The 17199-nt window shown below is 47.9% G+C and overlaps 1 protein-coding gene across 2 annotated transcripts in view; it reads right to left on the bottom strand.

Annotated features, from left to right (window-relative positions):
• Positions 1–603: 603 nt before the first annotated feature.
• The window catches only part of Mob2 (MOB kinase activator 2), a 156047-nt gene continuing 139451 nt past the window's right edge, over positions 604–17199 (bottom strand). For both annotated transcript variants that reach the window (XM_075690432.1, XM_075690433.1), the window contains exon 5: positions 604–11338. In XM_075690432.1, the coding sequence (XP_075546547.1) occupies positions 10854–11338 (485 nt within the window). In that variant the 3' untranslated portion in view covers positions 604–10853. The remainder of the gene's footprint in view (positions 11339–17199) is intronic.

The raw sequence follows: 17199 nt of genomic DNA, 5'->3' as shown, positions 1-17199 counted from the left end.
ATAACGAATGAATAATTACGTCCCAGTTCTATTGCGAGCTGCGCGACGTTTGCAACAAAATGACCTGCAATACGAATTACTGCAGAGACCCCAAGCACTTCCCTACCAAGACGTTCGACGGTAATTTTCGTTGCTCTAGCCTCCCGCCGTTCTACTGATCTACCCCCCCCCCCATCTCCCCCTCCCCACCCCACTTCTGACCGTCCTCGACTGCGCTTCCTGTCCCATGGCACCCATTCTGTAGCTCTTGACCACCGGTTATTTGCCCTATACAATACATGGCCTACTCAGCTCCAGAATACCGGCTACCCCCGTTTGCACTCTAATCCACACGACCATCTTCCTGCCTCTTACTACGTACTTTGTACATTCTACGCCCAGTCTGTCTATCGGCAGCTATAAAGAATGCGATGGACAGTTACAATGCGGTCAGATGTAATTTCCTTCACTGCATTTATTTAATTAACCAATTACTACTTAGTACTAATACTATGTAAGAAGCGTGCGGCAGTGTATCGGGACTTAAACATTGTGTTAGCATATTGCACTTACAGAGCAAGTGTAGTGAACGTTGCAAAAGAATGACACACAGGACGCACAGGCTGGTACCATTGTACTAAACTTTATTGTACTTGACTAGTTCCCTCGAAGGTTTTTTTATTCCTCTCTCTCTCTCTCTCTCGGTCTATTTACAAAGCCCGCCGTAAAACACAGTACTATATCCTCGGCTCTCCTCTGCGTGTGTGTGCACTTGTGTGTCGATTATCAAAGGCGAACAAGAAGAAGAGGGGATAGCACACATGCGTCTCGTCTATGTGTAGAGTGTGTGTGTGTGTATGTGTTTGCGCGTGTTTGTCTGTGCACATCGCCGCCACACAGCATCACGATCACCAACATAATCACTCTCGTCAGTCGCAGCAAAGGCCGCAACCTAGCGCGCGCGACATCGTCATCACCACACATAAGCGCCACTGGCGCGACACGCACGTACGCCACGGAAAGAAAAAAAAAACATAACTAGAAACTGACCGGCACGGCCGAACGTACAGAAGATGGAAACAAACACACACCGCTGCGCTCTCCAGCAAAACAAATACACAGTACGACAAACGCAGAAAGCACGCCGCCCGCTGACCTCCACGCGCAGGGTCCCCCACCGTCCCCAATTTGGTCGTGCCTCCGCGCGCAAGTCGTGATCACGCAAAGCTTAGCCAACGTCCAAGCCGGGTCAAACGTGAGCCGCCATCGGCGCTTGGACTACTAGGTTTACACCACGGACGACCGCGTCGGCGTTAAGAGTGCGGCCGATCACGGGGAATGCCGAGATCACTTCGAATGTCGCGCATTCGTTCAGACCCAAAGGTCCGTGTGCGTCAGCACGAAACGAGAAAAAAAAAAAAAAAGCGACCGCGAACACTGGCGCTATATTCTGGACATTGTGGAATTTCGCCATACTGTCGCCATCTGCGACGGTTCAGACTGGCACACGCGACTGCTACGGCCTCCCCGATTGGTTCGAAAACGCCGTCAAGGCGGAATTTGATTGCAGGAAGAGGGCGAATGCGCGTCTTCGTTTCGTTCCCTTCTTTCTGCTTGTATGCAGCAGACTTCAAACGCAAAGCCAAAGCGGCGACTCCGCAACGTACGCTGGCAGGAATCGCAGTTCGGTTTCTACGGCCGGCTTTTAACACTGAACGGGTTTAAACGCCACGCATCTTACAAGGAGGGGGTGAGGGGGGTGTACACGGAGCACGCGGGAAACGCTCGATCTGGTTTCGAGACTCGGCGCCATGATGCTCGGCACAGACAACGAGCAGCACTGGAGCGCTGTTCATCGACCACTGGGAAGATTCGACAAGACGCGCGCGAGGAAAATAGAGCAGCGCGAGCGATCCTGTTCACCGCGTTCTTGCAGTGCATGGTCAACAGCGAAAGTTTTTTTTTTTTTTTTTGACAACCAAGCACTGGCGTGCAGTCCCCTTCGTTCGCGAGTCATGGAGGAAAAAGTAAATCCGAGCGACAGGAACCGTTCAGTCGTCGGGGGAAAATACTGTTCTAGAACGGTTCGGCTCAGCAATTCAATACGTATGGTTTCGAAAACGCAATCACGTTCCGAAGCTCTTTTCCCCAAAGCACTTATCCCACAACCGTAAACGCCTCTTGCAGATTTCAGCCATTTCGCGAGTATTCGCCATGGTTCCCAATACCGACTCGTTCGTGATTGTCGCCTGCGATTCCGCCGCTCTCGTCCGTTCTCGCAAGAACGTCACGAACCGACACGCCTGACGCCCCATCGACGTCACTCTCCCGGGCGGCGTCAGAAAAGCAAGAAAGAAATCGGTACCCCACTCAACGTCTGCAGGACTGAACGCAGCAGCCATTTGCGCAGAGACTCTGCGCCTGGAGGTCACGTGAGGCGTGCGCCGCGACCGACGTCACAGCAGCGCAACAGCGTCTGCATCGGCGTCGAGCTGACGTCACACGCGGTGGTGGCGCGCGCGGGACGAAGGCAAGAAGAGAGGCGCACACAGGCACGCACTGTGGAATGCACGCACAGTCTTTTTTTTTTCGATAAGAAAGGCACCAACGGACAGGCGTGTAGTATTTCTCACACACACACACACGCGTCGTCATCGTCATCGCTGCTGCTGCTTCGGCGCACCGGGCGTCGCAGCGCGCCAGTAACGCTCCACATTTCTTACCCCCCCCCCCTTGACCCGCACATTTGCGCCTCTTTCCCATTCAGGCGAGCCCCCGTAGAAGACACGCTTACCTCTGCAGTTTCTTTGTATGTGTGTTTTTATGCGTGTGAGGTGCTTGTATCGTTTCCATGTGTGAAGAAGTAAGCGCTGACCTTCCCTTTCCGTGTCCAATTTTTAAACAAGTCTCTGCGCTTGAACTTCCGCACCAGGATGTGGCCCAGCCGATTCTCGGATGTCGGAATTTCCAAGCTACTACCCTGCCGCTGACACACGCCAATAGAATTTCTCCGACAAAATACACCTCACCAATGTAAAGGTAATTCTGTCAAAGGTTTCACGCAGCTGGCTATGCTGACGTAACTCAAGTCTAAGACTTTAGCAACGTTCGTGCCACACTTAATTAGAAGATTAGGCTGTGATGGCTCCTCTTACAAATTTGACATTCTTCCTCCAGCATTCAGCAAGCAACATCTGACATCGGAGAGTCAACTGGAACCCCTGTCACACATGGGGCATGAATGAGGCAAAATAAGAACACAAGAGATATGTATGGACCTTTTACGCTGACCAATTAAGCGGCACGACCAGCTTTACTAAAGCCGGTTCACAGCCACACATCGTAAAACAACAACCAAAATGTTGTAGAGGGGTGTCGAATGAAAAATAAAAAAGAAATAACACCTTGCTACAGCTTACACAGTTCTTTTTGTGGGTGTGCATCTGCCACCTAGTGTGACAGGGGTTGGCCACTGGCCAGCACAGATAACCTAAGGTGTGCACAACAGTCGGGAGCGGTAGAGGTGCTGTCACCGTGTCTGCGCTCTCTGTATAGAGTGATGGTACTTATAGACATCAAAGGCCCCGTAGGAAACAGGCAGGGGGAAAAGACAGAGGTGCATTTAATTCAGGTGCACTGGTAGCACACCTTGGCTCTGCTGCTTGGCACGTGGAGGCAAGCCGTGCTAAGCCAGCGCCATGGCCAACGACGCCACGCTGCCACGAGACCTGCACAGCATGCACCCCGAACAGTGCAGGCGGAGAGACTCGAGTGCCACCGGCAAAAGGTGGTGATATCGACGCTGAGAACAGTGGCTGCTCAGCTGTCCATGGTAAGAGTTGTGGCAAGGCAAAGACGAGAGACTGGCTTCGAATCCGCTCAGCCCGGAGGAACGGCTCTGCTTGCTCAATGGTCGGGTTACTTCGCCCCCTTCACCAATGTGCCATCAAGTGTCCTACACCAGGCGAAACGCTCCCGATTCCTGCCCCAGGCAAATCTCTTTGTCGCTATAGGTCAATGGTAGAGATAGAGATATATATATCTATATATTATATGTATGTACATCTAACACAGTGCTCACTTTTCAGCTCATTTAAACAAAATAATTAACCAACAACAGTGACCTGTCCCTCCTACCCTCGTTCGACAGTCAACAAGCTACATGCAAGTGCGCCTTCCGTGCTCGCCGAGATAATAAAACACCACAACTGCCACCACCTGAATGATACAAAAATAATAACCAACAGAAACGGGAATAATACAGTCCAAGGGCAGAGGCACTGCTCCCTCAAATGCACACACAAACACACACAGGCCTTGCACCATACGGGGAGCTCACTGGTGCATGCAAATGCGGGATGAACTGCGCTGGCGGGCAGCATAGGCCAAAGGTCTAGGTTACTGGGAAGTGAAATTTTGCTTAAAGTTCAACTTTTCTCTGTACAGTGCATGACGTGGATCTGAGCAGCATGCAACTACGAGAGAGGGCAGACTGTGCCCTTTAATGCTTTGTTCTCCGTTAAGTGCCCCCCCGAATTTTCTTTCGCTCTTTTGTCTCTCCCAACTGGACTATGCTAGCCCAGAGAGGGTACAGCACATGACAACTTTAAAAACACAGTCACCCTTCTATACAACACTTAAAGTAGCAAGAGGCCTCATCGTTAGCAAAATTAACTTATCAGACACATCAAGCAAAGCCTAAACTCCAACTTGGATAGTAATCTTTCGCTTAACTCTTTAACTAGCCATTCCCTGTCATGAGCATAGAAAACTGCCTCTGATGATGAACACCAGAGGCGTCGCACTGCGTGCACCTTGCTTTTAGGACTGCTAGCATCATGCGTTTCTACGTGCTACACTGTGCTGGTATTTTTCTTTTTCTTCGCAAGCTTTATGCAAGCGCACAAGTGAGCTCTACAAATGTCATGAGCTTCCCATCCAGACAACTGCTATTTGGGCAGGAACCTCCGGAAAATGTAGCTCTAACAATTGCAATGCACCGGCAGACTCTCCTGATGCGTATTCACTCACACACGGACAGTTGAATGCAACAACTAAAACGTGAAAACAAAAAGAAAAAAATGTCAAATGATGTACGCTTGCAGCTTCTGTTGCAACTCGTTCCTTGTGCAACCTATGCCGCCTTTCTGTTTCCCGACAACAGTGCCTTGCACGGCAGCATTTGCCATCCGACACCATAATCACAAGAGCCAGTAAAACAAGTACAGAGAGCAACACAAACTCGGGTCTGTACATACTCTGATGGCCATGCCGGCACATGATCAAACGAGCATGTGCACAGATTGTGTGAAATGACTGCATATTTTGACAATAGACTAACACAAGCAACCCAGGCTAACAAGGCAACAAGAGGTACACACATTGTCAAGACGAGCAATAAATAGAACCAAAAGCAAGAATGGAAAAAAAGAACACCGGAAAAACAAGCCCACTATTTACACACATGCATATGAGTGCACAATGCACACATACACACAGGTTACACAATCACAATTCCTGAAAATCAAACAAAAAGTAATTAGGAAAACAAAGGTTGGAAAGACATGGTAACGTCCTGCCCCTCATAGTATTTGAAGTTTTGGAATGGCTCTTAAAATGGCAAATTGCGAAATATTTGCAATGCCATGCAAAGAACCAGTGCAGACGACAGAACCTGAATCTAAAGCATTTCCATATGGTCACAGCTGAACTAAAATGAAACGCAGCTGCCCCCTTTTGTTGACATAACAACCTGTGCCTGCCACAAGATAACATTCCTGCAAGCTTGCCACCTTCTGCACCCTCTCGAGAAATTTTACAAATTAGACAAGTGGTGGGCAACTATCACATAGTTATGTGGCTAAATGACAAAATTGAGGATAATGTTGCAAACAATGCATAAGTTCCGAAATTTTCAGAACCCCAGTGTCACGAGAACACAAATGCCCGTAAAATGCAACTAGCATAGGTCTACGCTTAGTAGCCGAGAAGATATGCTAAGCCTTTTGACGCTACCAACTTTGCCTGCTACATGCACAAACTACGCAAATATTGTTAATATGTCTCTTAGTCCATTTTATTTTCAATATCTAGCCTTAATGCTTGCTTATGGAGGAGCCCGATAGAAACGAGAAAGCTCCTGCTGAAGATGATGTAATTACTTTGTGGGTTGGAAAGGAGCTAACGTACAGACTCATGCAATAGCCTCAACCTTTCCTTACTATATTGCAAAAAAAAAAGTAGTATGGCTGCTATCGAGTTCAAATTTTCCGCTTCACCTAACTCTGAATTATTGAAATTAACCCATCTTCTTTAAAAGCATAAAACACCGGGGGGGGGGGGGGTGCAAAACCACTAAATCTGCAACGCTGAGTTGTGAAAGCTGCCAACCTACTGACATCAGACAACACAATCAGCTAAAGAAAGCAAGAACAGCAAACTGTTCACTGTGCTCGTCTTTATCCCTAACTTCTCTCTCAACGGATAATGTTGCCCTACTTACACGTTTATTGTGCTTTACTTTAAAAATATGATACGGCTTAATATACGACTTTGCCAAGAAACAGCCCCTTTTCACCAGCTAGCAATTACGGACACCACTTATAAGCCCATATATAATCCATATATGGGAGTTCAAAGCTGCATTTCTGCTATTACACGAGTCAGTATGTCAAGCTGAGGGGAAAAAGTAGTAATGCAGACTGCAAGATGTTACAGAGAATGGCTTGACAGCACAAAGCGTAAGCTAGCTGCAATGCGTGAAATTTCTACTCTCTGCAGATGAAGGCAAGAACAGAGACACTCGAACAAGAAAATCCGAGGGCGCAACCTATCTCTAGCTGGTGCTCGAAGCAGTTATGCCTGGTTCGCTCGCAAGAACTCAGCTGAAAAGGCATGCCATGGGCTTCAGGTCGTTTTGCACGTGGTGCCTCACCAGGAGTACTGCAACCTGAAGTAGCCATGGCCCTCAGACTGTGCCTACTAAAACAGTTTGTGCACACACCGGCCACAGCTATTGCAAGTTTTATGCTTGCCTCCCAATGGCAAGTGAAACTAGCCCCCTTCATAAGGTACCACTGATGCTGCCTTTAAAGAAGCGAGTTTGTTCCAAGATACTGCAGGAGTGGGTTAGGGTACACGCAGATAATTTCTTAACACTGTTCCGCGAGCCATGATGCCGCTCGAAATATTGCGGGTCATCACGAATTTTGAGAAAACTGCTGCAAGAATTGCAGTTGGTGCAGCCTAAAAAGTTTTTTTTCTGAAGCCACAGTGAACAGCAAAAGCCCAATGACAGAGGTGCCAGAGTTGGCATGACTTCTACATGTTACTAAACCTCTCCAATACTAGCAGCTTAAGTTAACGAACACAGTCTGTAACTAAAGACGTGATGTTTGAAAATTAGTACCAAGCCTCTTGCTCTGCATTGGTTAATGTGTAAGGGCCATTTAGAAAGCCAGACAAATTCTTAAAAAGATGACTTAGCTAAGGCTACTTCTGATGTTTAATGTGTCTAATGTGCCAATGGTTGGTGCAACTGTAGATAGGCCTTCGATTTGTGAAAATTACTTTGTTTATAAACTAGTGACACTAGTGAAAATGTGAGCTCCTAAATGTTTTCATCAAGCAGCTTAGTTTTGCCAATATTTCCTTATCGCTATCAATGCAGCTCTACACACACATACTTTCAGTAGCTGTTAGCTTATTAACTGAACCCCTCCCTTCAGCACCATGCCTAAATAGTTACAATTCTCGGAAGTTAACTTGCTACGCTGATGCATCCAATGTCCACTGCTGTCATGCAGCCTGTGACAGCGGACTGCCGAGAGCTGAAAGTTGTGCTCAACTTTAGCCTCAAGAATGACTTCTCAAAAGCAGAAATCAATTAAACTTCTTGCACGCAAACACCACCACCACTGCCGTTTTGCCCGTTAGACAGCTGGTCCATCTGCAGAGAATGCAGCAATGGCCGATTTACTGACATGCACCTGGTGCACGATGCAGGCACTGCAAGAGCAAGGCTGTTCACATTTCCGGCCATGCACAAACGCTGCATCACCGAGAAGGACCACTTCTAGAAGCCCACAACACGGAAGCCATCAGAAACCAACAACCAACGAGGTGCAGGAACCACAAGTGGAGGAGGCAGGTGAAACCAAACAGCGTTTCTTCCTTGCAGATTGACGAATGACGAAGCAGGCACATCCTCGACAATCACCACCTGGACGTACGCACAAAAACAGGTGGCTAAACAGTTGAGGCAAAGGCAAGAAGGACCTTTTTGCAAGCTGCCATCATCGACCCTGTCCACCCTCCCTGCCAGCGACGATGATGGCCGACACACCCATTGCACATGCAACTCCAAATGCCCAGAGGGGGGGAGTGGATTCGGGCGGGGGGGAAGGGGGGGATAGAATGGAGAGAAGAAAGACTTGCCTAAATCACCAACCTCTAGTGCTTCTTAAAAATAGAGCATCATCCTATTTACATATTCTGTGTGTTTGTGTGTCCCCTCACACACATGAAAGTCCCAGCTGTGTGTTACCTAGTGGCCATGTATGTGTGCGCGAGTGTGGGCCGAGGCGACGACAGAAAATAAATAGGCCCCCCTCTTGCTCTCTCTCCCCATTTTATTTCCCTCCTCCGCTCCTGCGGAAGAATGACGAGTAGACGCAATTGTCACCACGCCACACAACACACATACACACGACCCCACCCCCCTCCTCTCCTACTTCACTAAGTGGGGCTGGCAATTGTGCGAGTTTTGGGAGTAACCATGCGTTGCCTGCCCGAACAACCTGGCAGGCACCAATTTGGGTCACCAACCAGACTGACTCATATCATGAGCCTCCAACTTGCAGAGCGACGGAGAAAGTGACGGGACTCCCGTGACCTGTCTACCAGAGTCATTTCCACCGGTGCAACCACTCTCTTGATACAAGACAGTTCTCAATACAAGGTACAGCCACTTTAAGCAACCTTCGAAATCAACTGCAGCGTGAAGCCTTGTAAGCTCGTGCCTACCAAGAATGTACTATTGCGGAGCTTGCAGGCCCTGTCCCTTCCCGAAGGAAAATTGTGGACGACTTCAGAAACAGGACAGCCATGACACCTATGCAGCTTGGCATTAAATTTGGGAAGTTGGTGCTTTAACCCTTAGATTATTAAGCACTGCACTGGAAAGCGCTTGCTATTCTAGAGGATGTGCACTTTCAAATGAATGCACAAAACTGTGCCCAGAAGATCGAAAATGCTGACAGGGTGGCACAACATATTCATCACAACTGCAATGGGTCAATATTATTCTGCACAAAATACTCTTTTTTTCTGAATATAGAAAATGCAACGAGCAAAATATTTTATCTCTCAACTACAATTTTCATAAAATGCTGCATCTTAAGTGCAACAATGTAAACAAAGAAATAGGCCAAATTCGAATCAATAATCTATAAGAAATGATTTCTGCCTGATCACAAGTCCAAATGAATTGCAGCAAAATGCAAAACATGCACAAAAGCTACACCTAACATCATTTTCTTCATAGCAACATATATCAGCCCACAGAAAACACACAGAAAAATTCTGTCTGTCCAATGTCTTTTATGTGCTGATATACCATATAAACTTGTGCAAGAGCAGCACTTTTTTTTTTTTACAATTTTCACAAGGTGCGGTCCTTACACGAGACCGAAATTATTGGTCAGAATGGTGCCAGCGACTCTTTCGCACACCCTGGCACTGGCTATCTAGTAGCAGCACAGGGAAGTATGCAGTATGCCGAAATTCACCAGTGTGCGTGCGCGGCATCAGAGCACATTGACTGCTTCTTCATTGGAAATTTTTTCTCCCATATTTTGGGCTGCCAATTTGGGGGTACGACCCTTAGAAGAGTCTGCACGGTATATCAGCTATGAAGTATTTCCAACTCACCAAAGCCGTCGCAATCTTATTGCAGTTTACCATCTCTTCTTTTTTTCCTTTGACTCAGTTGCTGGCACCATAGCTACTTCACCGGCATGCTTTCTTTTGTTGTTGTTGTTGTTGTTGTTTTCTTTCTTTCCCTATGAAAATGTCAGCCTTTTTCCTTACCCTGATTTTACGCAGACACTGACAGTGCGTTTTTCTTTTTTTAAATGGCAACCAACACTTCTTGCCACCGTCACACAGGGTTAGTTAGCAAGCTAGCGCCATGCATGGAAGGTACCTGCAAGCTCTAGCAAATTAATATTCACCACACGTTCCGCCACTTTCATGATCACAAAATGATGGACATAGTGACTCTCCCTAGATCAACCACTCCAGCCAATTGCCTAGTAGTAACCCCCCTCCTGCCTCGGCACAGACATAACTATCCCAGCTACTGTCGTGAAGGTCGCCTTTAACTAGCTGGGGGTTCAAAACGAGCTACTCTGCAGAGGCTATTCCACAAGGCCCATGCTTTTTCAGCACTTGTGGCACGGCTGTAGTACCGCCCTGCAGGGGTAGGGGAGAGGGGGGTAAAGGCCTCCCACGCCTGCCACATAACACTGCCATAACTGCGACTATAATCACTCTAGTGTCAAGTGGAGGATGGGCAGAGCAGCGAAGCCACATTTCAACCCAGCGTAACAGTGAAAACAACAAACAATTTGCTTGATGCTGCTGCTGTTGCCAGCAGAGCCACCTAGTCACACCGAAGTGACGTCATCTCCTTCGTGGCACCACCACCAGCGGCCACACTCTGGTGGTGACGAGCACAGCACTACCGGCTGTTGTGGATGCACGACGGAAATGCCCCCCCGATACCACTCTCGGGGGAACCGAAAATCCACACCACAGGCTGCTATCACCACAGGCACTCGACAAAACGTTAACAAAGCGGTGACCGCAACGACCTATTGCGCGGGCACCACACTCCCGGCCGTCGTAGCGGCCATTGACATCGGAGCTGCCTCGATGCTGGAGGTAACCACAGATCGCTGCATCGCCGAAGGCGAGAGGGATACGTCCATGGGGGCAGCCACTGAAGCCGGGGTGGCTTCCACCACTGCAGAATCGTCGTCTGTGCTGCTGCCTGCTGCGACGGCCGAGGAGGAAGGCGTAGAGGAAGAGGCGGCGGGGCTTCCGTTGGCGCTCTCGGCAGGCGGACAGAGTCCGAGTGCAACGGCCAAGTCCTGTAGCACGGCGGCATCTTTGGGATCCACCAGATTGAAGCGCGCGTTGAAGAGGGTAAAGTGGGCAAATATCGAATGCAGGTGACCGTGCAGCTGCAGCAAGACCATCTCCCTGAAGTGGGCGTGGTACAGGTGCGCCAGGACATGCAGCAGAAGTCCATGGATCTTCTTCACCAGGGATTCGAAAGAGCTGGGAAACTCGCGTTCTGCAGAGAAGCAATTCAGGTCCTAAAGTGAGTCACTGAAGCAGGCAGGGTTCACCAAACGGCGCGTTCACAATCCACGGAATTAAGCAAGAAACATCACACAGCAGATGTACAACACCAAAGTGTTACTATCAACAGGTTTTAATGCTACTTGATTGGCACCAATATGTACAGGCACAAGAAATCACAAACAAGGCGAAACGAAACAACAGAGCACACAATATGTCCAAATTGGATTATCACCAACTAGTCCAATGCCGTGTGCTTTTGTAATGCATTTTAGGGACAGTGTAGTATGTTTCCAGCATTCAGGATATTAAAGTGAGCAGATGCTTCACAGATGCAGCTGTGTCAGAGATGGTGCGCAAATATTTGCAATGCACCTTAAAGGCTGGGCAATATGGAGCAAAGTATCAGTGCCAAAGAGGTAAACTTCATCCAGTGAAGAACCGATGATACCCAGTGGCAGAAAATGTTGCACACGCTACAGACCTGGCTTGCCCAGAAAAAATTTGGCCGAGCAAATTTCGCCGCCAGGAGTGGATAACACGTGAGAGCTTCACTCGCCAGGTGTTGTGAGGAGCTATCTCCCTCCGGCTTCAGGCGGCCGGTCGAGAGCCACTGCAGGCTTCAACAGCAGAGCTGTTCAAGAAAGAGCTCTGGCCGTGCTGAACGTTAACAGAAAACTCTGCTCGCCAAAGTGGAGAGGGTGAGAAGGCTAAGCGAGGCGGAGGGAGGCTAAGCAAGGGGAGGCTAAGCAAAGTGGGGGAGAGGGACAGCTGTGTATGAGCATGCGGTGCGGTGCAGCTACCGTGGAGAGGAGGCGTGGCGTATGGGATTGGCTGAGCCTGGTGATGACGTAAGCTCTGACATGCAGGTGCTCTCCTGGAAGAGAGGCGACGTGTGTGCCAGCAGCATCAGTATCCGGTCTACTGTCGAGATGAGCAGACCGAAGAAGATACTTTCTCCCGAAGAAGCCGAGTAAATGCGAAAGAGGAACGAAGCTGCTCGTGAGTGTATGTGGCGTAAACAGGAAGATCCTGAATATAAGGCTAATGTTGCCGAAGCTAAGCGCCAGAATATGGGTGACAATCCCGAATTGTGGACCAGACAAGCAAAAGCAAAAGGAAATACGACGCCACACATCAGGACGGATGGCGTCAAGTGGCTAGGCTATGAAGAGCGTCTGATCCTGGTTTTTGCGTCATGGAGAACTTCAAGCAAAGAGAGAGGATGGCCATTTCTGGTGCAGACGGACGATCCAGGCGAGATTTTCTGAGCGTTGAGTTTGGACACAGTTGTGTGGTTTGTGATAGACTGTGCTTCAATGTGAATTTAAGCAAGATAGGCAGTGTGCGTAACGCAGAGCAGTGCGACAGTGCCCTCGAAGTTCTGCGAAAAGCGTTCCCCGAGGAACCTTCCGTGTCTGACATGTCCGTGCGCAACACTTGAAGGGACTCTCTGCTTGATGGGAAGTTGCCCCAGCTAAGCAAGACAAATGGCTACTGCTATCATCCGGGACCGTCGCATCTGCCTAAGCTCAACGATGTCGAAGAGCGTTTGATTGCACTACGCCTTCCCATAGCTCTGCTGTTTCGTTAGTCTTTGCGACATTAAGTGGCTCAAATATTTTTCCTATTCTGTTTGTAAACGCATGTATATACCTCCTTTTTCAGATTACTTGGCAATTAACAACAATTATTAGAATGAAAACCTTATTAGAGCGCAGCTCCTAAGCGCCCGTTCCTGCGTTGTGCGTCGGACTCGGCGTAACAGGCAAAATGAACGAGCGGAGCACAGCAGAGGATTAAAGACAGCGATAGAAAAGAGAGCGTGAGGAGGAAAGTGTAGGGAGCACAGCAGAGGATTAAAGACAGCGATAGAGAAGAGAGCGTGAGGAGGAAAGTGTAGGGGGAGAGCATGGCAAAAGGGTGAGGATGAAAGCAGAGTACCGCATGAGACGTACTCCACGGTGGCAGCACAATACGAAATGGCACCACGGTAGAGTGCATCGTCACCCAGTTGCTGATGACGTCATTACTAAGGCATGCGGCAAGTGCGTCCACTAATACCATATATGGAAACGAAGTGCTGGCGTGGGCTTCGAACCCAGAGAACACGTGCTACTTTGCCTGCGCCGCAGCTGCTAGGGGATGCGCTCCACACAAGTCACGCATTCTGGTGTTCATGCTTTCTTGCTGAACAATGCGTGATGCAAGCAATGGAATTCAAAACACCTAATGAGCTGGACTCAAATTTTGCATTATGTAGTATCCTAATTGTCAGTGAATTTTTTATCATTTTCTTGTTTTGCAAAAACACATTCACCGAATCTGACAACACTGATAGTGACATGGCAAACGCATGGCAGTGTCCGCCTATTTTTCACTCCATGTAGCCCAAGCCAACGAACAGTCGGCGTATTGCCACCACGTCTATTTCTGCCACTTGAAGTTCATTGTGAAAGTTTGCTCCATGTAGCCTGAGCTTAAGTAAATTTTTGCTGAAAAAAAATAAACACATTGGAAATGAGTTCTTTAAAGCCTTGCATCAATGGATTTCATTACCAATCAACCCATCTGCTGTAGAGCTTTAGCCAAGCAACAGTGAAAGCAGTGACACGAAAAAAATAAACCAATCTTCCATGTTCCCACAATTTGCCGAAGAAGTAACAAATGCAATGCAATGAATTGTAGACTTAAAAGAAACACAGAGTTCACAGTATCTCTTTTAGAAAAAAAAAAGAAATTCCACAAGGCCAGCAGTTGGCAGCTATTAATCCATGGTTTATAGCTTGATTATGCACAACAAAAATGCACTCACTAGCACTACATTGCAGGTCAATATAATTGGCATTATAAGCTAGTCTGTTGGAGTATGGATTGTCCGCAAGGTGAGCAATGCAGCGGCTGTGGTCGCTAATGTTTTCTTTTGCTTAGCCCTATGGTAACTGTGACTGTGGATAAAAGATCTAGGGATGAGAGTGTTTGTTTGTTTGTTTGTTCGTTTGTTTATTTATTTACGATGATGACACTAAACCAATTAGGAGGTGACCACTGTAGCCACTGCCGCCTCCACAGGTAACAGAAACAATAACATTACCATAACACCTGCACAAGGAAGCTTGCTCCGTATTTCTTGATCTCAGCGCATAATTCTTCTGTGCTGGAGCTTACCCCAAAGATTCAATTTCACATCACAGCAACTGTAGGTTGACCTACTGTTGTGCAAATGTGCCATCTAAAAGCAACATACACAAAATGGTCACCCCCATCACGTGGCCTCCGAGATCTCGTACCATACAAGGGCACGCCTCCTCACCTCGGAAGTAACGCTTGCCACTATGCGAATCCTACTATAGTTTCCTTTGTGCAATGTTGTCATGGCTGGGCATGGCTCAGCGTTCAGCATGGCGCGGAGAAGTGGAGAGCTCTGACGTATGCAACTAAGTCAAGCTCATCTGAAAATATTTTTCAGCATAGTTTTACACAACAAACTTTGGCGATGCCAAAATGTCCAGCGATTTTTGTGCTGTTCTTTAGAACATGATTTGAATGCACCTTAACGAGCAAGTGTTGCAGCCGCTCTCCTTCATCGCATCTGCAAAGGGCTAGCCCAAACACCGGTGTGGGGTGCAGGACAGGACTTAGCAAGTCATCGTTGGCCAGTGGTGGTAAAACGGCGACTGACTGACAAGAGGTTAAGTAGGGGACTTGAGTGATGGGCGTAGTGAGGCAAGAAATTAGGGTCATAGGAAGACCGATGCATCCCTGCCCTATCCCTTAACACCAGAGAGCTATGGCCAGTCTCTTAGCTGCGGCTCACCTATCTCGTCGCAACACGTGTTGCTTGCTACTTGCCTCCCTAAATAAACCCCTCTGTAGTCCTCATGAAAGCCGTAACATCAGCCACGAGCAGGTGTCCGGAGGTGGGATGCTTTAAAATCTGTCGAAGTTGCTAGCCTTTCTGCCGCTGCGAACTATGCATGACAATGATGTCTGGTTTCGTAATTTTCAGATAAGCCAGTTCTAACGCAGAAAGTAGGCCTGCTTCAGACTGTCTGCCTCACTCATTCCCAAGTGTGATCAAATAATGATAGGCATCGCACGAGGAGGACGGTAGAGACTGACCACAACACCATGACTGTGAGTTCCATATAGAAATCTCTTGATCGAAGAAGGATGCCAAGCCGTAATTTTGAGATAAGCCATTTCTAACGCAGAAAGTAGGCCTGCTTCGGACTGTCTGCCTCACTCATTCCCAAGTGTGATCAAATAATGATAGGCATCACACGAGGAGGGCGGTACAGACTGACCACAACACCATGACTGTGAGTTCCACATATAAATCTCTTGATCGAAGAAGGATGCCAAGCCGGGAAATCAGGTCACCAAAAGTGAGAGAAACTTGCATTGCATGACACTACCGAAGTTCTGACACAAAGTTTCGTTACTGTATTTTAAATGTAGAAGGACATAGCATGTGCACTATGCAGGAAGCACGATTGAGGGATAGGCAGCGCGCAAAATAGTTTGCGCCTTCTTCCGTAGCCATGGCCAAACCATTCGCTAGAAGATGTGGTTAGAAAACAGCACTAATCTCCACTGTTGTTACCAGAGGAGGCCTCTTTTTGCTCTTTACCTTGTTCTCCAGCACCTGTATTACTCCTCCTCTTTCTGCGTCAAGTGATGACTGCAGGAAATGCCATTCCTCTGTTCATGGAAAACGGGTAGATCGGCTGGTTTTAACGCACCGTATGCGAAAATCCGAGTTTGCTGCCTTGCACGGCTGCTTAGCATTCGCTGACCAAGGGCTCCTCCACAAACTGCATTTCCTCCCACCAAGTACTGTGCCTTCAGGGAGGAAGCGCAAGCACAAAGGCTTCCTTAGAATTCCTCCAAAAACTCATTTTTCTCATTGTCCCAGGACACCCCACACCTACCTACTGAGAGGGAATGTATTATTGCCATTCAACAGCCTTTACTACTGCTGGACCCTCACTGAGCAGAGGAAATCGGGAGTTACAAAGCCAAAGCTGTTCAATGGAAACAATGCCCCGTTCTATTGGTCTGTAGACAAGAGCATTTTTTGGGGGGGCACCCCTCTCTCACACATTCGCAGAATATTTCTGCAAATGGCGGGCCACGATGGGTTATGTTGATCACAATGGGTTTATAAATGCTGCTGCTCATGTAAATGCATCAAGTTGTAAGCACACTACAGTCATCTTCTTTTTGATTGTTCCCCCTAAAAGTAATGTCTCCACTGTCCTTGTGCATGCACTGCTAAGCTTTTGGCGACATTGACCCTCACTTACTACAGTGTCCCGAGATCGATACAGAAAGTATTAATGGATTGACTGAAGTGCAAGATTGTCTTGCATCCAATTGCAAATGCCATTTTGCTCCCACGATGACAATGTATATTTAGGACAGAGGTGCTTCAGCTCCTAAAGTTCATACATGATATGCGGTTGGAGTGTGAATGGCGAGCCATGCTGTCCAGTGATTTTGATGAAGAGCAACATGTTGCTTTCCATGTCGAGTTCCTTGCGATACCGGGTGTTACCAGATAGACTGTGGCATGCTTCAGACGCTACAACGTTTGATATAGGTGGCTCTCAAGGGGAGGGGGGAGGCGACTGCCGGCAGCGTTTGCAAGGCTAGGTCACCCTGCAGCAAGCAACAGTCCTACTCGTCCTTTTCTCACTACTTACAGAGTAATCAAGCCAACTGCGCTTAACTTTATGTTCAGAGAATATGATGGGGTGAAGTGAAACTTCGTGACGCATTTACGATCAATTGAATGAACCATTTGTAATGCCTTGGAATTGTTTTTGTGACCTCTAAGTTAACTGCATG

This window comes from Dermacentor variabilis, chromosome 4, assembly GCF_050947875.1.
Source record: "Dermacentor variabilis isolate Ectoservices chromosome 4, ASM5094787v1, whole genome shotgun sequence".
Taxonomy (NCBI): Eukaryota; Metazoa; Arthropoda; class Arachnida; order Ixodida; family Ixodidae; genus Dermacentor; species Dermacentor variabilis.
Note: the sequence above shows the minus strand (reverse complement) of the source record. Positions and strands in the feature narration are given on the sequence as shown.